Genomic DNA, 24,656 nt, shown 5'->3' with positions numbered 1-24,656 from the left:
GCTTATCTGGAATGATTAGATAGATGAGAGAGATAAGGCACATATGGAAGCGCCACGGCCTTAGCCACGAGATGGGTACCTAGGTACATTGAAAACTAGAGCTGAGCCACTTGCATCTCCTACCAGCCACAGAGAACCCACTCGGCCTATTCTCTCTAGGGCAAACCCTTCAATTTTCAACCTCCAGCGCCCCTCTGTGCAAAAATTAACCGAGAGAACTTCCTATCCATGCGAGTGAAGTGAACAGAGCAGCCAGCCAACTAATCCCCCAACCATCATCAACAAACCCATTTTCTAGCGATATCACCATTAAATCGGTAGGTCTCACTCTAGTATACAACAATCTCTACAATTGCCAGCCATTCCTCTCGATTCCCCGATTTTTACACGCTTTCACCGACCGAATACTTCCGTAACGAACCATACACCATTCGCGCGCGCACTCACCTCCGACCTCTACCGAACCCGCTCGCTAACTTTTCTATTCAGCAATCATGGGTAAAGGCAAGCCTCGTGGTCTCAACGCGGCCAGAAAGCTCCGCACCCACCGTAAGGACCAGCGCTGGGCCGATCTGGGATACAAGAAGCGTGCTCTCGGTACCGCCTTCAAGTCTTCGCCGTTCGGTGGTTCTTCCCACGCCAAGGGTATCGTCCTCGAGAAGGTTGGTGTCGAAGCCAAACAGCCCAACTCGGCCATTCGAAAGTGTGTCCGTGTTCAACTCATCAAGAACGGCAAGAAAGTTACTGCTTTCGGTACGGAGCCCCATTCTCTTACCAACTCCATATGGAGAAGTACCGCCAGCCTGGATTGTACCATTTCCAGTTGCTAGGCTTGGACGAATCTGGTCCTATGACGCAGTGGCTAACAATTGAATACTCACAGTTCCCAATGACGGTTGCTTGAACTTCGTCGATGAGAACGACGAAGTCCTCATTGCCGGTTTCGGTCGTAAGGGCAAGGCCAAGGGTGATATTCCTGGTGTACGATTCAAGGTCGTCAAGGTGTCAGGTGTCGGTCTGCTAGCTCTGTGGAAGGAGAAGAAGGAGAAGCCTAGATCATAAACGAAGTCTCCAACGGACCGGGGAGTCATGAGAGATGAGGATAAAATTCTGTGTGACGAATTCAAGGTTCACCATTGGGAATGTGGAGTCGAAAGGGCTTGCTTGATTTTCTACCAGCATCATAGGTTCGGGCCTTCATACACACAATCTTCCTAGGTTGATCAGATCCGGAAATAGAGATCTTAGTATCATCCATCCAAACAACAAACTTAACGGACTTTTCTTTGCATTGACGTGTATGCTGCCATGTTCCGGTGCCATGTTCCTCGCTGCACAGAAGTTATCGCCAGTCCTGGTCGGAAACAGTTTACTTTTTCTATAGTGAACCGCTCTGTCAATGAACTGAATATAAACAAACAAAACTCAACTTGAAAGCTATATGTTGCCCCTTGATATTTGGCCTCGAGAATATCCGAAGTATGGCAATTACGAGTTCATCTAGTTTTCTACATAATGATTTATTGTACATATTATGAGGAGCTCTCCATATTTTTAGGTGACCATCATTCTCAAACAGCGTAGTCGTACAACCGGCCGCTCCGCCTAACCTCATCATGCGGTTTGGGTTTCTATCTCTGGTTGGTTGTTGTCCGTGAGATACTGAATTAAGTAATCGGCCCCGAGTCCAAAACTAATGACACCACCAGTAATCCAACAGCCGTGGACGAACCACCACCAACAATTCTTGACACTCTTCAAGTTGACTTTTTTGATCATATAGCCCAGAGTCAAAGCAGCTCCACCACAGCTTCCGATGAAGAATGCTGGGCCGGCTCCAGATGCGATCCCTGCAGCAGCAAGCAGTCCTATCTGGACAACAGCCAAGCCGCCAAGCACCTTCTTCGTATCCGCGTCGTGTTTCAGCGCAATGCTCTTGATACCTGCCTTCGCATCATCCTTAATATCCATATGTGCATAGATCATGTCGTACAACACAGTCCAAGAGACATTGCTTGCGTACAACAGGGCAGCAGCAGTCCTTAAGGCACCAGCGTCTGCGGCAAGTAGATCCACGCCGAGCGCAGGAAACCCCATCATAGCCCCCCAGGAGAATGTCAGGCCAAGAACGAACTGAGGGTAGTACGTGACACGCTTCGCCAAGGGATACGTCGCCACAAGCAGAAGACTGGGGATTCCATAGAACAGACATACGAACGGAAATTGTAAGAGAACCACCAGGCCAGTCAGTAGCTGAGCACCGGTGAATGCGAAGGCTTTGAAAGGCGTTAAGGCGCCACGAGCAATGGGCCGCAAACGTGTTCGGGCTACCTTGGGGTCGAGATTCCTGTCCCAAAGGTCGTTGATGCTGCATCCGGCGCTGCGCATGATTAACGCGCCAGAGAAGAACAGGGCAGAGGTTCCCAAAACCGAGAGCGGCGATGCCACCGGAGTAGTGAGGGGCGCTGCGAGAAGGGTGGAGAAAAGACAGGGAAAGAAGAGATAAATCGTTCCTGCCGGCTTCTCAAGACGCATAAGCTCTGCGTAGGGAACCCATGATGGAGGGAGACGAGATAGCAACCCAGTTGTTGGTGGTGAGTAAGGCTCCGGTATTACTGGTGAGGAGGGCGAGTCAAGAGTATGGGCTCGGCGTTGAGAAGCTGAGGCGAGGGATATTGGTATCAGCTGTGTTGGCTTTACAAAGCTCACAGCTGTCTGGCGTGCTAAGGGGCTCTTTATCCTTGATGTTGTAGAAACATGCCGTCCTAAGCGTGACGCTATTATACCCCGGCAGAGCGGTCTTGTTCTGCAGCAAATACTTGCAAACCGCATCTCCCCTTTTCTTCAGATGTCCTAGACCCTAGACCTGTATTGAATGTCAATATTTATTTCTCGTATAAAACAAGAGGGATTCGGGCTGCATCCCAAATAGAGGAGCGCGAAATTCGTAAGGATTAGATCCATATTATTTCCTCCTCATAGGATAGATAGGATATAATAAAGAGAGACACTATACTCACAACTTACCTCACTTTCATATGCTGTCATGACTTGCAAAGAAATCCTAGCTCTTCGACCCCAAGATTCATGAATGCAGATCCTACTTAGTAGGCTCTGAAGGTTAAAGGGGATTCCCCGTGAACCGTTGGATCTTTGCCCGTGGCAGTGCTTTCTTACTTCCGCAGCTTTCTAGGTCTTCTGCAGCAGAAATTGGCCCCAACTGCCCGGCAGCTGGTCATTGGAGGTTGAATCATGCTGGGTGTACCTTTTGTGGCCCGCACCAGTTGCCTGGCGTGTTGCTACTTATCGATTGGGAAGAGGCTACCTAGGTACATGGAGTTAAGGCTCTAGGTAACTCCTCTAGCGTCTCAACTACCTCTGTGCCTGCTACACGTAAGTACCTACCTCGCCTACCTACATACATAGTACCTACTTAGGTAAGTACCTACCTAGATCTAGGAACTCACTTACTCGACCCTGAGGTCCATCTCAGAGACACTACAGGTAACTATCTCTAAATGCATTCCCAACAATCTTCCAAGTAAGATGTACCGGCTCACAGCTGTGCCTCGACGTCGAACTCGGTCCTAAAACAAATACACTTGTTTCATGTCGCCAGACTCTCGCGCTGGTGCTCTGTTTGCGCAATACCGCATGTCGTCGCGGTGACGCGCCCGAGGTTATTGTGAATTCGCATCAACTGGGTCATACTTGGTAAGAACCATCGCCACGCGCATCCATCGCCACTACATCTGCTTGAAATCCCCAGCTCAAAATGCCGAGTGCGCTACATCCTCAGGCCAAGTTCGATCCAATACCTCCGGATCTCGACCTCCATGGCCTAGTCGATCGAACTCCCAACTTTGACTGGGTAACGCGCGTCTCCATAGCCCAGATCCGACGTCTTGGCCCAGCCGGCTTTGAGAAACTCGTGCAGCTTCATGTCATAGAAGGCGGGCGACCATTGGTAATCGAAGGCTGGGACAGGGTTCTGCCAAAGGATCTATTCAGCGCTGCGTGGCTAGAGGAAACATGCGACAAGAAACGTAAGCTTTTGTGCCTCTATCCTGCACTGTGGGCGATGCTAACCTCCCGAGCAGAGGAAAATGTCCGCGATGTCACGGCGCAGACAGATATTCCCATGACCACCGGTCATTACTTGCGATCAATGCAACAACTTACAAACCAGTGGAGCCCAACCAACTTTCGCGACGAGCGCCGACAGCGCCTATACCTCAAAGATATTGACTGCCCAGAGGAGTGGTTTCAACATTTGAAGAAAATAATACCGCCTAATGTCTTTTATATGAACGAGAATGTCAATGAGAACCCCAGTCGTAACTCCCGGGATGACGATATTTTTGGTGTCCCGGAGAAAACATCAGCAATTGCCGGTGATCTCATGAGCAGCCTGGACCCGGAGATGCGGGCACAAAACCTCATGTGTTACATTGGTCATGAAGGGACATACACTCCAGCGCATCGAGAAATGTGCGCAAGCTTGGGTCAGAATATCATGGTTAACGCATCTGGGGACGAGAACGGGGAAAAGCCAGGGAGTTCAATCTGGTTTATGACAGAGACAAAAGACCGCGAAGTTGTGCGAGAGTATTTCCTCTCGATGCTCGGTCATGATATCGAGATTGAAAAGCATTTTGCCCAGATCAATGCCTGGAAAAAGGCAAACTTCCCTGTGTATATCGTCGAGCAAAAAGTGGGCGATTTCATATTGGTACCACCTCTCGCGCCCCATCAAGTTTGGAATAGAGGCACGAGAACAATGAAGGTTGCATGGAATAGAACAACCGTGGAAACGCTTGACCTTGCACTACATGAGGCCCTTCCAAAAGCCCGGCTTGTTTGTCGAGATGAGCAATACAAAAACAAGGCCATCATCTACTATACCCTCGAAAAATACTACAAGGAACTTCAATCATTTGAGGATAGCCCTGAGGTCAGCTGGCTGGGGCTTGGTCAAGAACTCATGCAAAACTCAGCTCGTATGAAGCAGATGGCTCACGATTTTAAAAGGCTATTCAAATTATTTACCGAAATACTAGTCGACGAGATGTTCCATGACAAAGAGATGAATGTTGAGCACATTCCGTTTGACTCAAACATCACCTGCTCATACTGCAGATCTAATATCTTTAACCGGTTCCTGACATGCAAATCTTGCGTGCGGCAGCTCATAAATGGTGATGAAGACACATATGACGTTTGCATGGAATGTTATGCTATGGGTCGCTCTTGTGTATGCATTTCTGGGCTTAAATGGTGCGAGCAATGGCAATGGTCCGAACTTGTCGACAAACACGAAACTTGGCGTGCGATGATTATAGAGCAAGACGGCTTTGTCGACATCGATTTTTCTCCTCAGCCTCTCGAATTAGCCAGAAAGTTATCAGGCAAAAAAGCAGTAGCTCAGATCTGTCAAGAACAGCTGCGAAGACGGCCATGGAATGACATTACAAAACCACCTGAACGGCAACCTGAGGAGTCAGATGATCCCGAGGTTGATGACGAAGGTCGAATCAAGAAGAAACCCAAGGGAAGGAAGAAGAAACAGGGCGAGACTTACCGTTGCCATGTATGCAGTCACAAAGATTTTACTTACAAGCTGCATTTCTGTGCGACATGTACTTCAGCTTACTGCTATGGCGTCATGTGGCGAGCATTTGACATGATGCCGCAAGCTATCATGGAGCAAGAACATTGGCAATGTCCAAAGTGTCTCAAAATTTGCAACTGTGGTGCGTGTCGGCAAAGTGGGAACACTGAACCATACATTCCGAAGAACACGCTGTTAGGCCATGACACTCGGCCCATTGCGGATGATAGAAGTGTGGAGTCCATTGTTGACTTCCGTTCTCACAACTTGGGTTGGTTGAAAGTGGTTGGTGAGGAAAATCGCAGCAAGGATTCGAAACGAATGAATCGACTACGACAACAGGCCGATGCTGAGAAAGCCAAGAATCCGCTGGCACCATTGCAGACGAGTAACGCCCCCCGCGAGATGGACTCGGCACTTCAGGACTCCATAATGAACGGATACGGCAACCAGAGCCACATTGTTGATGATGAAGTACAGGAGGAGGAAGGTGACCAAAATCCCGAAGTCCCACCTGTTTCACATGGAGAACCAGGCAGCCAAGTGGAAACAGCGGATATGTCTGGGCTGCAGGATGCCGAAGGCGAATCTGTTTATCCAGACTTGTCAAACTATCCCGATCCCACCCTGCTAGATAGAGGACGTATGATGGGTGTCGGGTTTTACGAACAAGATGAGAGTACTGACAGGATTTTGTTCGATGCTTTCCAAATGCCCACTGCAGATGCATTGAATAGTGAACCTCAGATGTCCGATTTTGTCAAGAAAACATTGCGCCTTGCAAAAAGAAGAGCAAGGCTCGAACAAGATGATGATCCAGATTTTCAAGGTCCGAAAAGTCACAAGAAAAAACCAAGGACTGGCAATATTGAACAGCTGGTCAATTTAGACCCAGCTTTACTAGGTGTCCTCGGTGACAGTACTCCCACACCAACCCACGAACCAAATTCTAATCGTCCGGCTACTCAAGATCCAACAGAAGGAATAGAAGGGCAACAGGGAGGGCAACAGGGAGAGAATATAACCCCGGCGCCCAAGCCCAAGCCGACACGGCCTCCACTGCCCATTGATCCATTACGACCAACACTTCGACATGCTAAGCCCATGACGTCGTACATTGAGGCTGAAGAACCTGTAGAAGATCCGGACGACACAATTCCTATAAGGATTAGCAATGAGCAAGTACCGTCGGCAGTAGATTTGGCAGCAGAAGCGGTTCGTGCTATTACGGATACACCTGCACCGCAAGCGGAATCACCGAACACAGAGCCAACAACACAATATACTGGTAAAAAACGAGGACGACGACCACAAAGTTCACTTAGCACAGACTCATCGCCGCCTACAGGGGCAAAGCGGCGAGGTCGTCCTCCTGGAAGAGGCCGAGCACGGAGATCAACCCTCAATCGAGTCGAGAATCTTGAAGATGCCACTATGGTCGATGTGGACAACCAGGCTGACGATAGTGGTCAAAACAACGCTAACAGTATCGAAGAGAATGTGACCGTGGATGAGCTAGAGGCCCAACTAGTGGAAGAACTAGGATCACCCGAAGACGATGATGTGAAGTCGGATTATACTCCTTCACAGAACGGCCCGAGCAAACGCAGAGGTCGTCCTCCAGGCGCTAAACGTTCCCAGCCGTCGGCGGTGCCTCCCACGGAGTCTAAAACGGTCCTAGAACCCACTAAAGACTTTCGATCCATGTCTATGCAAGAGAGGATGGCTCTAAGGGGCAAGAAGATCCGCATCGGACAACGTGGTCGTGCACGAGATACCGGTATATCCGGAAATAGTACGCCAACACCCACGGTGTCTGCACCAAAGTCGGATCTTCCCGCCCTAAATATGGATGCCGAGGAACCTAGCACTACTCCTAAGCGTGGCCGTGCTGAACTCGTTGATGACGATTTTGAACCTCTCGCGGTCGAACAATCGCCGTCTGTCTCATCGGCGTCAGACCCTGATGAAGCGCCACCGCCACGGCGAGTTTCAAGTAAGCCAGGTGGACCAACTGTTGTCAGATTGGCTTCCTCTGATGAAAGTTCTGCAGGTTCTGCGTTCGATTCAAGCGAGGACGAGATCCCAGCAAGGAAAATCTTATCGACTCGTGGTAGAGGCCGGGGCAGAGGACGAGGTAGCCGATGGGCCACGCGTGGTCGGACATAATTGAGGTGTTAGTTGTGACTTAATATTTGTGAAGAAAGCCCTCGTTGCAATTATTGATTTAAAATTTGGAACGGGAACGGGGCTACCTTGGCAATGATTGCAATGTTATGATACCAAAATACTGAAGGCTTCAACTTAGCTTTGAACCCCAAAAGGAGTAAAATGTCTGCAAACATTACTTGTTACTAGTACGTAAACTGCGGTAGGCCTAACTCCCTCGTTTCGAATTTGCCCTTCTTCGGAATCGTCAAATCTATCCGGTCGTGCTCCGTCACAACCCCGAAAGGCGAGCATGTCACTTTCAGATGGTTGTTCCAGGTGACGTTGACGTCCTCTAATGGCTACAATGCTAGGTGCAATTAGTGAACCTTGCGATATAGCACCAGTAGTAATACTTGCTGTGATCGACTTCGACGGCCAGCTGATAGTCGTTCAGTGGGCTGGTTGTATGTACACCGACCGCGTGACGTGATTAGGGATAGAAAGTTCAGATAATACGATCTTAGAGTAAGGCTATCGAGTATACCAAGGGCGTGCAAATGGACTAGTTGTCCGTAAAAAACGATATTACTATTATATAGACAGCTTTTTTCTGTCTTCGTAGCTGCCAAAGCTCTCTGAAATGTCTCACATCAGCAGGGACTAAGCAGTTTTATCCAAGACGGTCTCGTATAGTATCAAGATTCGACTCATTTACACCTTCTGTATACCACCGGGGTCTTTTTCTTGACGACTAGAAGAATCAAGACTAGCGAAAAAGCAATTCTTGCATCCAGCAGCGATGTCAGCGGAGACGCGGCTCGGGGCTGAGATATGGTTCGATCTTGGCCTGAAGCTACCTACGTTCTGCACTATGTCCAATAAATGGGCGGCTATTGATCGTTGTGAGAAATGAAAGCAAGACCCATATATGAGTATATATATATATATATGTGTGTGTGTGTGTGTGTGTGTGTGGTCTTCCTACATATGCAACGGTTCACACACTCCTGCCTTAGATCTTCTCCTTAACTAATCGAAAATGCGGCGCTTAATTGCAGCTACTCTCGCTCTTACTGGTATCACTATCGCAGACACGTCAGCGAAGTTCCGTCTGCGCACCGCCAACAACCCCGCCGTCGCAGATTGGGCAATTTTGAACACACGGTACGATGAGGGGACATACCTAGTCTACGTTCAGCAATCCCAGGGATACCAGTCCGACGTGTCCTTTTTAGATGGTGACTTATTATTCTTTGGTGCGTGAATAATCTTCTTTTCTTTCTAGCAGATGACGTGAAGCTCTACTTTGACTTCAAGGACGCAATCAATCTCTATATACTGACTTGACAATCTTTCACTCGCCACAGAGATTCCCTTCGAATCAATCGCGCACGGTCTTCGCGTTCCTGACGTCCCAGAGGGCCAAGTCAGTGAAGTGTATACACAGCAGGGCAAAGGCGTTCCGGGCTTCGTGCTCAGCGATGATGGTTATCTGATGTACAACGGTACTGTAGAAGGTAACGGTTACTAGTAAAAGCCTCGAGGTGAAGTATACAAAGTAGCTAATCTTGACTTGAATTATCCAGGCTGGTGGGCATGCCCCATCAACGACGTCTACTCACTCTTTTACGGCGTCGAGCCCGACGAGGCGAACCTCCCTAGCATCCTATGTCAAAGCTTTCAGCTTGCTTTTGAATATATCTGAAGGTGGACACAGCTCGATTGCGTGTCTTGGACTTGAAGGAGCAGGGCACGCCGGGAGTGGGGGCCACGAGTTCGTAGAAGCTTACAAGAATCACACTACACGACATCAAGTCTGATTCTTATAGATCTCGTATCATCTCTCATAGACTTCCTGACGAACGGCTACAAGAGCATTTGGATAATATTCAGAGAAGATTAGCATGGCTCCTGCACTAGATGACACGTGCAATCAAAGAGATGCAACTATTTCCCCCCCTTCTTGTCTGTTGCTGTTTGCTCCGTAATAATAATCTCTACGCTCCCCGGTTTATCTATTGACGAGCGGATAGAATCCTGAGTTCTCCAGAGGCCATGGTCGTACGTGATGTTCTGTTGTTCTGTCTCGAACAATATTGAATGCGCAACTACCCGTAGTTAAGAGCCTACTTAAGGACATGTCGATGGGCTATGGTCTGGCATATTTTGCAATATATAAGTCTATGTACGAAATTACCGAGCCAGACCGTGTCGTCTCCGCATCAGTAAACAGCACTTTCATCAAGATTACATAGAGGAATCGTAAACCAGGCATCACGTATGATGCTCTAGCAGGAAGTGCTGGCATTGACTACAAGCGGTGATGACAGACCTGGACACCAATCCACTGATACAAATTGGAAGCGCGAGGACTACGACAGGTAAGTGTGATTTCAGAAGGCCTCATTTGACGACAAATGCAACTCCAAAACTGGCAGTCAGATTAAGACTTATCAAAACTGACCGTCGAGGCCACTTGGGGATCTGATCATTAGGCCTAAGGATTACCTGTCTAGACTGTGAGCGACATAAATCGAAAGACGAATTAGCCTGTGCTCAATCTAGATAGACGGGATATATAGTTGGTAATAACAATATTCAGGTGTTATTAGAGTGAAATGTTATTGTTCTCATCATTTCTGAGAGTAAGAAAAGCAGACCCAGTAACGAATTCATCATACAAGCGAGAAAAGCGGAACAACGGGTTCGCACAAAACAAACGAATGAGATACTCACCTACAGTAACCACCTAGAGTAATGCCGTCCCCTCCAGATTCGCGAAGTGAGAAGGATACGCAGTGTGCGAGTCGCTAATGCTAAGCGCACCGCCTCATCAATTCAGGTTGCGGTGAAGACGGTGAAGTTGTAGAGGTGAGGATTTAAAGCTAAGTCCCACAGTCACAGTAGTGCAATGCTGCTGACCCTGCATGACAGGGAACAGCCTGCCTAATAACGGTACGGGAAACCCACATTGGTAGGTACAATGCCCGGACAGATAAATCCGTGAATAGTACACATCATATTATAGAGCAGAAGCTGTAGAGTTTACTAGTATTTTCTATACAATTTTTACTTCAATACTTCTGGTAGTGGTGGTGGTGGTGGGTCTAAAATCAGAGTGCACGGATCTATCTGTCCGATGGGTGTAGTAATGATGATGTCACTTGTCTTTAGTTGAACTTCACACACAAGATTAATAGCATGAATCACGAACTATAACTCTGGGCTCGTTCGAGACATATTTATGAAGTAAAATAATACTTTGTATTATCTATCAAGTTAACTAATCTATCACACAATATGTCTCTCGCAGCTTTTCGCAAGCAAGCACATCACGATGAGCTCACGAAGCTCGCCAACGAGCACATAAACACAGATCTCGAACAGTCCGACCGCGAGGCGCTGATGAAAGCTACAACGAGAATTGCCACAAGCACGACAGTGGGCTCGCTGGTCGGGCTGGGTTTAGGTCTGTACGCCGCCATCCGGCTAAGAAAGGTCCGCACCGATATGTTCGCGGCTTTCCGCGCCGCCGAAAAGCCATCGTCCGTCGTTTTCGCAAACGGAAGACAAGGTCAGTAGTTTCAATGCCACACAGCATGTCTTTTGTCCCCAATTGATACATGTACGGAGGTCGAGGTCGTATATGTCCATCACTCTTAGTTTTGGCCTACCATGCCAAGCCTGATGTATATTTGCGACCCGAACCTATGTATAATACACAACGGTCGAGTCAGTTTCAGTGTGTATGTTGTAAGAGACACTGCTAAGACAAGTCATGATGTTGCAGAGCCAATCCCCGACGTAACACCTTATATGAGGCCTACTAAATTGGGCGACTTCGCCACGTATTTCTTCTTCGGGCTAGGCGGTACCATGCTTGGTGGTGAGCTTGGCCTGTTCACGGGGACACGGTCGGCGTCAAGAAACATTGGCCAAGACGCAGCCAGGCGAGAGCGGCTCGAGAGGGCGTACCGGTTATTTAAGATCGACGTTCTGCGGAAAGAGCTGGCCCAGCTGGAAAGCGGTAGCACGCCCATCCAGTTCTGATGAGCCGGCAACACAGCGGTGTGTAATTTGTCGACTCCGAGAAGGATAACCACGGCTCGACTTCGTGCTAGGTTGTAATATATGTAAATAAATGTACTGTTGTGTGCTATGTTCAACAATGATTGTAATCAACTACCATGAACTTACTATTATTCCAACAACGCTATGCGCAAATTGGCGAACACAACGAGGACGCTGCGTGATTATAGACCCCAGATTTGACGATTGGAGGTGGTATCATCTATTACCGAACAATATTTATTCGATGGGTATACCTCATTCTCACACTTTATCAGATATGATAACCCGAGAAGGCTTGGGGTGACTCCTCAAAATCTTAGAAGGCGACGTCTAACAATGAGAGGCGTGTCGCTAATGGCTGGTGATTTGCTTTCTGTATCACGATATGACAGATAGTCAGAATCTCTTTGGAGGTAATGTCGTCTTCCCGAATACCATGAGACTTGTCTTATTTATCGCATAGCACGTATCGGCATGATGAATACCTGGCGGTGCCACTGTAATTTCGATACTTCAATAGCCCAATCCTACTCTACATTCACTTCCTGATAGACTTCAACAAGGGTGCAATACGGGAGCGTCTGCTCAAGCCGACTCGGTATCGGACCTTTGACTGTAAAGCACCTAGAGTAGGAGTCTCTCTTGACTGTATTTTAGGAGTTGAGATCTTATCTCCGGACTCTGCGCTTGCACTTTCAGGTAACTCTTGGGCGGAAACTGACTTAGAGGGGGTCCCGATGTTGCTGTCTACTTCTTTGAGAGGTGGCCTGTCCTCTTCCAAGTCTAGAGGATCGTCCTCTTCAACGGTGCTCCTCTTCTTTTCTTTGCAATATTTCTGCCTTTTCACCACGCCAGGTTCATTCAGACCGTTATTTTCTTGAGGTAAATCATTTTCCGGCAACCCATCAGCTATGAATGGCTCAGGCAATGATTCTTCAACAAGTTTTGAGGGCTCTGACTTGCGAGGGCGACCCCGTCTCTTCTTCGGTTTCTCCAGTGATGGTTCCACTGCGGCAGATTCATGTGGACTGGGTCGGGTTTGATGCCATTGCGAATCGTTGTTTGCCTCCGTCGGAGTTGGGGGAGTTTCGGACACAGGCTGCTTCTTCTTGCGCCCACGTTTTCGAGGAGCCTCGGGTGGTGGTTCAGTAGGTGGCGGCTCAACAGGGTCAGTATCCAGTAATGCCAATACTGGAAGCTTAGGTGGACTCTGCGTTGGCGGCATGGGGTCGCTTGTGATGTCCTCAAGGCCATTTACATTCTCTCCAATGTCCGCGGGATTTCTAGTCCCTACTAACCTTCGTTTCGTAGGTCTAGGATTGTATGAGTTCTGCAGTGCATCAATATCGTCCGCATCCCAAGGATCGTCTCGGCATAGCTCATCTTCTTCAATAACATGTCTGGCTCTCCTCTTTCCTTTGCTCACAGGTGTTCGGCCCTGAGGTACACCAGGGGACTCGTGGCTCTCATTCGCCACAGGTACCTCCACCTCTATATTGGTGACAGGAACCCCTTGACTGAGTAATTCAAAGCCAGAGTCAGCCATATTTGGCGAAGAACTTATCATCTAGAGCTACAGTTAATGCCTGCGTAAACCTCATCTTATAGCATCGGTGTAAGCTTACATTTATGATGTTGTTATGCTGGGGACTAGCGACAAGAGGTTCTTCCCAGGGTAGAGGTGGGACCGGCGAGTATCCGCTAGGCGTTGAATAAGCAATCGTCGTGACCCCGCTTGATTTCTGATGTGGCAAAGATCCCGGAAGTCCACCATAACCGTTGGATACATTAACTTTCTGATACTCGAGCTTTTGCATGGTTGTAAGATTGCTCTGAGCAATGTAGAACTTGGTGGTGTCTGGTAGAGTAAAATCATGGTTTCTCGCGGGCGGCGTTGACACGGCACCTGCTGTTAGGACTCCATCTACTTGAGTCTCGGCATCGGCATCCTCCAGAGGTGCTTTTGGTGTAGTCTTTGCAACCCCAGATATAGGAGCAGCAGGACTCGATGGTAGTTTTAACTTCCTCCGTTTCCTTTCGCCGTGAGTTTCTCCCCTGCTTGTTGGACGTTGAGTGTGGCATGATGCGGCCGCATTTTCCGGGCTGCTTGGAATGTCCCATTCTTGACCGGTACTCTTACGGGGTGTAGTGAATTCAGATGCATCGTCAGTCAAGACGGTGGTACGATTACGTGGCCTGCCCGGTGCCCTTGGTGAAGTCACATCAGTGCCAGATGATGGATTGACCCGTCGCCTCTTCAGAGCGGGGAGCGAAACGTCACCGCTACTAGCGCTGGCCCTCTGACTCTGTCGCACAATATTTTCGACAAGATTGGATTGCTGTACCGCTAAAAGCTGCTGGTTTTCATAAATATTTGCAAAAAACGAAGGATTGGTGATGTCTGATGATTGATTGTGATGCTCAGAAGCGGCGGCTGTTGGACTTGATGGCTGGTGATCTGGGCTGAGAGGCTCAGGCTCAGGCCGGTCAACATCACCCTCAGGCCGAAGCAACAAGATTTCATCCCCCTCGTCCTCGTCTTCGGAATCTGCAATTACTTTCCGCGCAGCCATTTGAATGCACCTGGTGAATCGAGTCGTCTATCCACCGGCTTGGAGGGCAGTGTACCTGTCCAGATAGGTACAGGCGATACAGGCGATACAGACGATACAGCGTGATTGTACACGCGACGCGTCTCCACCTAAATCGTGGGGCTGCAGACCCCAGGGACGACCAAAACTAGGTAGGTACAAGTACTACGTACTTAGGCAGTAGGAAATCTACCTAGGGAGGAACACAAAACCGCCATCTCATCCGCAACTTGAGGGAAACAATGACCCTCGCGCATAGTAGTACATCAGAATAGGCATGACGAGATCCATGCAGGTACCCAGATATGCATTATAGCAAAAGATCTACGCTTGAGTATGCAATAACTTTCTTTTTTATTTTTATCACATCACGTACCATATATAGGTACTGTCTACATGCATGCAGATACGTACAGGAGTAAGTACCCAGGTACGTACCACATAGTACAATCTTAAAATTGTGAAGCTTCCAAGGTCGCGACCCGTTACTTTCATAGATGAGGTCTTATCATGTAGCTCCAAAGGCTGAACTGAAATAAAAAAGTTTCACTTAACTTAACCAAGATCTAGTTAAACAGTTGTCTTTGAGAAATATTAAGCATAGGTCTGGCTTCATTCATTCATTCATATAACAATATACAGCCAGTCAATTGTCGCTCTATCATTGACTGTTTATCTCCTATCACAAGTACACAGCGAAGCAGATCACTTTTCTCTCGGACAGACTGACAAGGCCTTACATGCTTGCTGCTAGCCTCGGATCCTTCGTCGTTTTGCATCACCTGCTTGCTCATCGCCGCCATCTTCTTCAACCGCGCTCGACTCGCCCACGGCAGCACTCACACTACGACTTCCTGTTCCAATGGCTTGGGCCCGAGGTACAACTTCGTTACGAAGGTCACCGAGTAATTTTTCGACTTCGGCAAACATGTTGCGTGTCTCCTTGACCACACCATTCTCGTCGAATTCGTACCCACGAAGATCTTCTTCTTCAGAATTTGACTGGTAGCTTCTGAGGAACGACGGCCCTAAGCCTCGCTGTGGGTCGGGGTTGTACATGATAGCGTTGGCAAACATGTGGATCAGTTCCCGTTCAAGTTGCGCAATGTTAATGATGCCCCGTGGTGGAACCAATTCAATGGATATAGGAAGCCAGACGGCGGGCGAATTTGGATCGATATCAGCCATAGTTGCCACGGTTGCAGCGGCGGCTTTTGAACCGGCTGTGATGGCTTTCTGTATTCCTTTAAGATCTTGTGGCCGATGTATGATATCGTAATAACCTGGAGCGAGCCGAGGCTTGATGGGATTGGCAAACATGTTAGCATACCGGTGTCCGATGATTTGATCAAGAGCCGCCATGCTAATTTTGTGGAAAGCTCGGGTCCAGAGCACGTGTGTTGCAGGAGTTGGCGCTCCACGATGTAAGGGACTATCCTGTCGCTTGCGTTTACTCGGTAGGCTACTAATCGCCGCTGGCGTACGGCTTTGGGGCGTCTCACTGGCAGCGGTATCCATAGCCTCCTGCAGTGTTTGCGGCGTAGCTTCCTCGTCTTTAATGGTCGGTGCAGAGACATCTGGCTCAACTGAGGCCCCTCCAGTTTCTGGCGCAACTTCTGCTTTCTGTGCAGATCGTGGTGGGCGGCCTCGTGGTTTACTAGAATCGGTCTTCATAGTAGATTTGCTAGGATCCTTCTTTTCGGCGTTAGGAGATGTTTTGGGAAGCTGAGCCGGCATCACTGGTGGGCTAATGGGCTCGAAAGTAGGGCTCTCGATGTCGAAATAACCTCCTACATCTTTGATTCGCGGAGTAGATGGAGTCGGAGTTGATGTCCACTTGGTCCCATGCCCTCTAATAACGTAGGAATTATCGTTAAGTCCTAACGGAGTCTGCATAGGAGCCGCAGAGGGCGGGCGTGAAGTTTGTGGCGTGGAAACAGGAGTTTGAATAGGCATTTGAAGGTGTGAAACCACATCAGGGCTGCCCACTCCTTTAGACTGCTGATTGTTCAAAACACCAAATGATCTCTGGGCGGCCTTAGGGTTCTGAGGCTGAGAGGGTGTAGTCGGAACTGGTAATGATTGGGAGAGAGGTTGCGGTCGAGAATGCTGCTGCGATGTCGGATGGCGGACGGAATTGGGAAGCTGAGGAGGTTGTATTGCAGTAGCAGGTTGTGCAGTTGCTAATCCAGGAGGCGGTCGAACAGGAGTAGATGTTGGTAAAACCGGCATTTGATGCTGTGTGGGTCCATTTCGAGGGGCGTTAGGCGTAGGCGATGCAACAACTGGTGTAGATGGTGACCGCTGGTGTGGGACATGCTGCCCAGTCCCATCTGGAGTAGCATTCACGGGTAAGGATTGAAGCGAGGGGGGAATTGGACCAGTCTGTGGAGGTAGGAGAACCGGGGGAGATGGAGCATTTGCACCTGGTGTAGGAAACCGGGACTGAGGAACACTCTGTCCGGGCGTTTGTCTGCCGCCAGCGTAATTCTGTACATGTTGATGGGGATGTTGGGGAGCTTGAGGGGACCCAGGAATGTGAGAATATCCTTGTGGTCGAGTCGGTCCTGCAGAATAGGGGGGTCGAGGCGAAGGTACTGGCGTTTGATGAGGCGGAGGATGTGATGTTTGATGTGGCGGGTGGTGAGGAGGTGGATGGGGTGGATGATGGGGTGAATGATGAGGCGGCTGATACAGAGGTTCCCATTTCAGAGGAGGTGCTTGTGCCTGGCCTTGTTGGCTCGGCACTGGGCTCTTCGCCTTTGGTAGATTCTCGGGTCGTAGTGCACCATCTGGGGCATGCAGTTGCGACTGCGGCGGTGCAGTGGAAGAGGGGCGTGGGATATAGCCAGGAGCCATTTGAGGATGCTGAAGAACAGGCGTCGTAGCATTGGAGACACGGGAAGGTTCATGTGGTGGTGGGCGTACGTCTGTCGGGTACGGTCGTTGCTCAGTAGTCGGTCGCACTATTGGTGGCGTTGGGGTTGCTGGTGCTGGTGCTGGTGCCGGTACCGGTACCGTCGTGGGTGCTAGAGGCGAAGGACTCGGCTGCAAAGGTGGCTTCTCATGGAGAGCCTGAGACGGAGGCTGAGTAGGGACGATAGGAGCAGAAGTGGTTTCAACGCGCTTCGGCTGTTCCTGTACCCTAGGCTGAACTGGCATAGGCACTGGCATTTGTATTGGAACCTGAGCGATAGCTTGGGCCGGCGCTTGCACCGGAACTGGCACCGGCGTCGCATGGCTGTTTGAACTGGATAGCCGTATATCCTTCTCGGGAGGTACTCCATTCCTAGCGATATCCACGCGCTGTTCCTGCCTTATTCTATCATCCCACTCGCCCTGTTCAATCTCATCAATCTCACGCTCTCGCTGCTGATACTCCCGCTCATCTTCTCGAATTTGTCCAACAAGTTCGTCTCGAAATTGGGCGTATAACCGGTCGACTAATATGAGAAGTTTCTCGGGATGCTCGTGGGCTTCCTTTAGCGTAGGAAGCGGAGGGCTCTGAAGCTTCCGTTTCTTAGTAGTCGGTGACAGGCCATTAACCCCCTTTTCCGCGACAGCCTCTGCTTCACGCCTCTGCTCTTCGCTCACGAGCCGAAGGGCGAGCTGCTGAAGAGCGTCGGGCGTTAGTCGACCAGCATCGTACTCTGCCTGCTCTAAGATCAATGGGGTGCTTTTGAGTTCCTGGGCTATGCGATCAAAACTGCCGTTAATGAAGCCGTGTTTGCTGAGTAGTTGGAAAAGGAATAGCGATTCTAGTGCTGTGTAGTTTGATGGTCTCGAATTATTCATGCCCCAGTATCCTCCTCGGCGGTTGTCGAGGGGACCGTCGCGACGCTGCAGATGCTGAATCGGCGCCAGGATCTGTATACATTAGCAAGAGCGGAAGGAATTGAATCGCATCACGCGCGCAAAGAGGACCGAACGCGTACTAAAATGGTGGATAGCAATTATTCGGGGTTCGCGAAGGCCTATAGGAACGAGGCCGACCGTATTTTGATGATTATTACGTCGTATTGGGCACCGTTTCGATGAAGCTATTCACGTTGAAATCTCTGCTTGGGCGGAAGAACGCTTGGGATACTGTCACGTGATTATGATGGATATACCGTGTCACCTAAGGTACGGACATGGGAAACTTGTCGACCAATATTTTGCAAAGAGTGGTTTGATGGGACTTGAGTCCGGAAAACGCATCAGCGGAGCTGATTGGGGCAATCTTAAGACAATTGAAGGTGATCTGTGCTGACGAACTGACATCGCGACTTCCATAGCAGGAGGAGCTTACATGACCTTACCTTGCAATTCTTCCCCCTATCTTATCGGCTTATCTTTATCGCCATCTCTACCTCCAGAAAAGTGGGTAGCTGGCACGGGGAGATGTGTCCCCTTACTATCTAATACCTCTCTTGTAGATACTATACCTTTCAAATGTTACTTATAGTCATACCTCCTATGAAAAATGCCTTTCGATAGGTAAGGACATGTAGTATGCGTCGTCGCACCTGCATACCTACCTTATGAAGAGGTTAACGGATGGAACCAGGTGTTGGAATGCCCCCCAGGCGCAAGGCGTGCACTGAGTTGCTACATCACATAATCATCAAGAGCCAGGGCTGCTTGACAAGTTGGACATAATTCACTATTGAGATTCATAGGCTTGCTCTCTCCTTCATCCCTATTTTTCTAATGCGTTAGGGTCACTAGGTATGTCCAGGGATGGAATTAAGATAGTCGTTCATATTGTCACCTTGAAGGCGAAGCTGGCATGTGAACAGCTAGTATACTTATGAAAGCGGCACGCGCTGCGCTACACGTGTCCGAAGGTATAAAGTACCCAAGGCAACAATAGGCGACTATATGACAAAGGATTGCGTCCTAGAATACATCACAATCGCAAAGATCGATCATAGGAGCTAGTCATTACCCGTCATATATTTCAGAGGAGCAGCCTGGCGGATCACCTGGTGCACTCACATACTTAAACATTCAGTTGCTACCAAGTATTGCTCAGGGTTTCATGACTTCAGGTCATAGGACAGAGATGAGTCCTAGGCTTTCAGGCTGTTCGCAAAGGCATAAAAACCAGCATAAGTATCAAACAAGAACCATTCTGTGCTAGATAAGTATTCAATACTTTCTATCCGTGGAGTTTGGCTCTGGATAAGAGTGTACTTAGCATTTCATATGGAGATTAGTCCAAGCACGTTAGTGCCCGCTCCATGATAGAAAAGAAATGAGCGGGTCTTCAAATACCTAGTGTACAATTTGGACGCAGCCCTGAAATTGGCATGGGCCTTTATTTACAGTAGCACGACTGTATGAACTTTACTGAAAGGCACCTAAGATAGATAGCCCTTACCTTTGAATAGCATAACTGACTTGAAGTAGGTATGCCGACTAAGTAGTGCACATTTACCTATCTTATATAACACAATACCTACCTAGTCATGCGCATAGCCAAGTTCAACTTGAAGTTGCCTGTAAGGGGTTGAGAAGTAAAAGATAGGGGCTCGCTCTCCAGGCTGTTAATACAACTTACTTGTACATGTGTAGATGCACAGAAGGCTGAATTCAGAGCACTTTCCAAAATTTGATTATGATGGGGCGCTGAATGCGCATTAATTCGCCATTAGGTGCAGCTACTACAGTATGTAAGCTGTATGTACCTATTGAATCGTTGTTAATTAGTATCCACCAATCTTGACCCTGACGATCCGGAAACTATCGGCACATACCTAAGGTTAGGCTTTATTATCTGTAGCATTGAAGCCCAGGGACGGGATGCCTCATAGTTCAATATATACCTACGGTAGCAACCTGATTTTTTCTTTACATACCTACCTAAGCACTTCTCAGGGGGGTTATGTAAAGATGTAGCAGCACACTAAACTTTGAGATGTAGGTTACCTTGTTTAAGACTCGCAAAAGTGGTCAACAAGGCATTGTTGTCGATCAGTATAGTCATCCTACATTAAGTAAGTAGATAAAAGTCCCTACATGTATGTGGCAGCTAGAACACCCATCTATTAGATACCCGACACCTATCCAGAAGCGCCAGCAGGTACATACCTAGTCGTAGACTTAATCGGGTGGCCTTACATCGACATAGGAGAAAGTTGTCGTGGCGAATTGAGTAAATTTAAGGGTCGGGGGCAGGAAGCATGGGCTTCCTGCCTAGCTACCTACAGTAGAAGGAATCCTAGGTATGTTCTCCTCGAGGACTTGACCAGAGACAAAAATAACAGATTGCAGTATGAAAACCAACGAGAGCGGAATATCAGGGTGCATAAGATGTCTCAATATGTGGAGGTATTCTATGCAATGCAATGCCATGTCTGATGCCAGATCCTCATAGCTCCTTCCATAATTCTACATACGTAAGGAGATAGATACTTGACATTTTGCCAAAGAAATGTGAATGATGTAGGTAGTCTACCTAGAGGTATTGTGTACCTAGAGCTCCCCTTAAGGCGTCGAGAGGGGTACTTATAGCGCCCAAAATGCGCCTAGGTGCCGAAATAGTCAGGTGGTACACCACTAAATGCGCCTTAGTGAGTTAGAACTACATACCTAATACAGCTGACGGCTCATTCACTGCTCAATGCGGACACTGCGCGGCTAAACCCCCCTCAGAGCCCCCCCTTTTCCCTCATGTCTAAGTAGGGGCGTCAAATCATCTGCACCCACCTTCTGATAATTGACAGTACAAGTAATGAATGTAGTGTAGTTTTATGCCTACTGCCACTGCCACTGCCACCAGGTAACATAAGGTGGTAGGTAGGTACAGTAGGTAGGTACATGGCTGGGCAGGTAGATCCCCGTAGGTGGGCAGGAAGTTCTTACCTAGGTACTTATTGTACCTAGTCCTCCCTCCCGATGATCCTCTCCACTTCCAATCATCCAATACCTACCTACGTTAATAACCTCCGTCCTGCTCTCTATCACCCTATCACCTATCATCTCAGTCCATATATTTGCAACACCTACTTTCATCACTCTGCCGCCTATCATCCCATTGCGCCAGCGACAGTGTTGGAAAGATTGTAGCACTTGTCTAGACATACAAATCTCCTGTTAAGCTACCTAAATCGAAACATCATGGACCGCACCGATGAGGAACTCGATCGTGACTGGGTACCGAATGGTCGTCGTCCTCAGTCGTAAGTCCTCTCTACCCCTGAACCTCATGATATGGAGCTCGCACCTCCAAGACACATCCGCAACATGTACATACGCTGGATCAAGCTGGACTAACTAGACATATCCCTATAGAACAATCGCACGCTCTTTTAGTGCCGAATTAATGGATATCTTCCGGATCGACAACAGTGTTGCTGACCTGGACGAACAAATAGACAAGCGGTACGTTCCATAGCCCTCGGGCGGGCTACGATCTGTACCATATCTTCACGCACTTTCCAGGCTGAGAACAACAAATAAGACTGATCTCGCTCTTTGTCTACGCAGGAAACAACAAGTCACCAGTGGGCAGACCGAACTCCAGGCTCTAGAGGCGCGACTGAAGGAAATGGAAGAGCGACTACAGACGTCCAAGCCGGGTGCGATCGGTGGTAGTCCACGATCTCAACGACAACCCCTCGCTAACACATTCGGCTCAATTGCTCAATCAACCGAGAAAGAACTCCCCCAGAGACCACTGCAAGCCTCATCCCGGCCGGGCACTGCAAAGCAAGCCCAGCACGCGCCGATGCACGGAGGTGCGATGCCACCCACACCAACAGCCAGCGAAGGTGAATCCGACCTCGTCAATACCTCTCACGACCGTGACGCCGAGACCGCAAGTTTTGCTGACTATGTTATTGTACCAAAAGACGGTGAAGACCGCGACAGCTAAATGCCGAGGCAGGAAACTCGAGCTTTGCACCTAGCACACGACTCGGCCAACTAGATCATAGAGATACGAATGACGTAAAACTGTTCTACGGTCAAGGCTTCAACGCGACTTCCCAGTATCACGAACTTAGCTGTTTTTCACGACATCTACGGACCAAGCCGACCAAGTTTTAGGATAGTTGGCTTGTAACTTCAATGACCATTATTTGGATATACAAGCCAACATGAACCACCTCACTACAAACTGACGGAACTACAGGGTCTCGGGGCCTGACAGCGTTCTATTCGAATCCAGGGGCAGCGCACAACTCTCGAGTTTTATCCTTCCCTGGCCCTATGGCGAACCCTTATCTACTGGAGCCTGTGTATTCGGCGTTACCTGGTGTCATTCCTATCCATTCCTTAACGGCTCGTTTTATGATATCCTTTTAGTATTACCAACATCAGTTTTGTGGTGACACATTCACTCGGAGGCGGCAAATTAATGAAATTAACAAATGCATTGTGACAAGTGGAAGCGACAATAGCAACAGCGGCAGCATTCATCATGATTGTCATCATATAGTTGGCATGAAACCTCTCGTTTTGGTAGCGGTAAGGGCGGAGAGCATGGGGGGAGGTGTGCGGTAGTGTCAGGACATTTCATAGCGGTAGCAATGAAGTAGGGACTGTCATAGTCCTGGAATGAGTACCGCTTTGAACATTCCCATGATCAATAGAGGTCTCTGGCGCTCAATGCCAATCCTCATGTTAAGATCACAATCATGCGAATCTCCAACGATGATGTTGCTCAAACACGTGCTAGCGTCAGTCAATAATTATGAAGCACCAGACCATTGTAGAACCGAACCACATTGAGTGTAGCAAATCAATACAATAATGTGACCAGCTCTTCACACGAATTTGGTGGCGTATTTGCCATGGCTCAGCTGGGCTCAGTATCTCGTGGGGTACGCAGGAATCGTATTGGTCATCATTTATCGTCTCCCTGCATACAATAGGTATCTTAGGTAGACATCACATGCCATTGACATCCATTACATTCATCGTTGAAGTGCACAAGCTTGGTGGACCAGTAGGGATAGATACCTGCAGTGTATATCTAGATAGGTCCAGGCATACACGCAGGCTGCTAACTGTACATCACCCCTCATGCTAAAATACAAATACAAAAACTACAACACAGGACTAAGCATAATAGCACTACGAAAACTAAGTGTAAAGTGGTCGTCGCAGCGTAGGATTCATAATGCAATGATTGACAAAGCTACAGCTTTACTGCGATATGACTGGGGTGTCAGGCTGAAGCGAGGTATTTACACATCGAATATTGCACTTTCAATGCAGATAGCTGAATACAAACAGAGGCGTGAACGCGCTACCTATGATACCCAACCTCAGTTTCAAATAACTTAAGCAGACCTCACATGCAGATGTCAAAACATAGGTAAGTACTTGCATGCATGCTCCAAGTACCTACACCTGAAGTTCCAAGGCTCCAACCACGGCACAATCAACCCCGATCAGCAGAGGCACTTCTCCCAACTCCGCCAGTTCCCACCAGAAGGAGGCCAGATAAGAGCAGACAGACAAGTAGAAGCAATGCCTCCAGTCTCACTAGCAATGCGCCTTACCTGACTTCATCGCGTTGCGGATACGACGAATATACCCAGACCTCGCAGAGACATGCATAGGATAGTAGAGTCCCCCAAAGCAGAAGGTGCAGTGTACCGAAGTCACAGCAACATGCATAATATCATTTGAAGTCAGCCTCGGCCGTCCCCCTGGCGTTCCGATGGGCGAAAGTCCCCGCACTCGGTAGCAAATTCCTCAGCGCCGTTATAAACGCTTGCAGGCACGAGCTGCGAATGCACGCATCGGCTCGGTAGAGAACGAGGAAACTCGGTCGCCGAGTGCTTGCGACAGTGTGGCGAAGACGAAGCAAAAGGAAATTCTGCGTCGCGGTGACGATATCGCTGGTTTGCAGGCTATTTAACACACACAAGAAATAAAATGAAGTGTCTTCAAGTTGAAGGTTAATATCTGGGTAAATAGATTTTGAAGGCACAGCTGGGTAGATTGTTTGTACATCGGTTCAAAAGAGTAATTCCGAAATAATGAGAGGGTGGTGAATGAGAACAGTATACTCCTCGTGAGACATTAAAACAACTTATCAGGCCAGCATCCCTTGCATCCTTATTACGCCTCCGTGGAAGAAGGGCGCGCATTGCACACTGACCGCTGGCCTGGTGACTCTTTCACTAGAACGTTGGTTTGCTGATATACATCAGATAATCACTTTATATCTATACCTGTGCAGCTAGAATACAGTGATCGGGATCAACAATCATATTGATTTTACTTTGGGCGTA

At 48.6% G+C, this 24,656-nt stretch overlaps 8 protein-coding genes across 8 annotated transcripts; 5 read left to right on the top strand and 3 right to left on the bottom strand.

Moving 5' to 3' along the window:
• The first annotated feature begins 194 nt into the window (after positions 1–194).
• F5B22DRAFT_600581 (40S ribosomal protein S23) lies at positions 195–1,437 on the top strand. The gene is made up of 2 exons (XM_047974536.1): positions 195–753; positions 884–1,437. The coding sequence occupies exons 1-2, from the start codon at positions 495–497 to the stop codon at positions 1,060–1,062; spliced, it is 438 nt and encodes a 145-aa protein (XP_047832374.1). The 5' UTR covers positions 195–494; the 3' UTR covers positions 1,063–1,437.
• F5B22DRAFT_600577 (4-hydroxybenzoate polyprenyl transferase family protein) lies at positions 1,438–3,244 on the bottom strand. The gene is made up of 2 exons (XM_047974535.1): positions 3,021–3,244; positions 1,438–2,866 (listed from the first exon to the last, which is right to left on the bottom strand). Exon 2 carries the CDS (start codon positions 2,830–2,832, stop codon positions 1,615–1,617), a length of 1,218 nt encoding a protein of 405 aa, XP_047832373.1. The 5' UTR covers positions 2,833–2,866; positions 3,021–3,244; the 3' UTR covers positions 1,438–1,614.
• Positions 3,245–3,400: 156 nt separating this feature from the next.
• F5B22DRAFT_600574 (uncharacterized protein) lies at positions 3,401–8,253 on the top strand. Its single transcript, XM_047974534.1, has 2 exons — positions 3,401–4,046; positions 4,101–8,253. Exons 1-2 carry the CDS (start codon positions 3,776–3,778, stop codon positions 7,778–7,780), a joined length of 3,951 nt encoding a protein of 1,316 aa, XP_047832372.1. The 5' UTR covers positions 3,401–3,775; the 3' UTR covers positions 7,781–8,253.
• A 442-nt stretch (positions 8,254–8,695) lies between these two features.
• On the top strand, positions 8,696–9,827 carry F5B22DRAFT_600572 (uncharacterized protein). Its single transcript, XM_047974533.1, has 3 exons — positions 8,696–9,018; positions 9,130–9,279; positions 9,349–9,827. Exons 1-3 carry the CDS (start codon positions 8,802–8,804, stop codon positions 9,465–9,467), a joined length of 486 nt encoding a protein of 161 aa, XP_047832371.1. The 5' UTR covers positions 8,696–8,801; the 3' UTR covers positions 9,468–9,827.
• Positions 9,828–11,062: 1,235 nt separating this feature from the next.
• F5B22DRAFT_645030 (uncharacterized protein) lies at positions 11,063–11,812 on the top strand (the record flags this gene model as incomplete). The annotated part of the gene is made up of 2 exons (XM_047978519.1): positions 11,063–11,336; positions 11,553–11,812. The coding sequence occupies 2 exons, from the start codon at positions 11,063–11,065 to the stop codon at positions 11,810–11,812; spliced, it is 534 nt and encodes a 177-aa protein (XP_047832370.1).
• A 219-nt stretch (positions 11,813–12,031) lies between these two features.
• Positions 12,032–14,511, bottom strand: F5B22DRAFT_79175 (uncharacterized protein). Its single transcript, XM_047980570.1, has 2 exons — positions 13,459–14,511; positions 12,032–13,400 (listed from the first exon to the last, which is right to left on the bottom strand). The coding sequence occupies exons 1-2, from the start codon at positions 14,404–14,406 to the stop codon at positions 12,372–12,374; spliced, it is 1,977 nt and encodes a 658-aa protein (XP_047832369.1). The 5' UTR covers positions 14,407–14,511; the 3' UTR covers positions 12,032–12,371.
• A 237-nt stretch (positions 14,512–14,748) lies between these two features.
• Positions 14,749–18,716, bottom strand: F5B22DRAFT_600564 (uncharacterized protein). The gene has a single exon (XM_047974532.1). It carries the CDS (start codon positions 18,217–18,219, stop codon positions 15,175–15,177), a length of 3,045 nt encoding a protein of 1,014 aa, XP_047832368.1. The 5' UTR covers positions 18,220–18,716; the 3' UTR covers positions 14,749–15,174.
• A 2,423-nt stretch (positions 18,717–21,139) lies between these two features.
• Positions 21,140–22,627, top strand: F5B22DRAFT_79035 (uncharacterized protein). Its single transcript, XM_047980568.1, has 3 exons — positions 21,140–21,590; positions 21,703–21,792; positions 21,898–22,627. The coding sequence occupies exons 1-3, from the start codon at positions 21,529–21,531 to the stop codon at positions 22,283–22,285; spliced, it is 540 nt and encodes a 179-aa protein (XP_047832367.1). The 5' UTR covers positions 21,140–21,528; the 3' UTR covers positions 22,286–22,627.
• Positions 22,628–24,656: the final 2,029 nt, after the last annotated feature.

This window comes from Xylaria bambusicola (genome assembly GCF_022495145.1).
Source record: "Xylaria bambusicola strain CBS 139988 unplaced genomic scaffold F5B22scaffold_13, whole genome shotgun sequence".
Lineage (NCBI taxonomy): Eukaryota > Fungi > Ascomycota > Sordariomycetes > Xylariales > Xylariaceae > Xylaria > Xylaria bambusicola.
The sequence above is the reverse complement of the archived record's forward strand: the minus strand, read 5'-3'. Positions and strand labels throughout refer to the sequence as shown.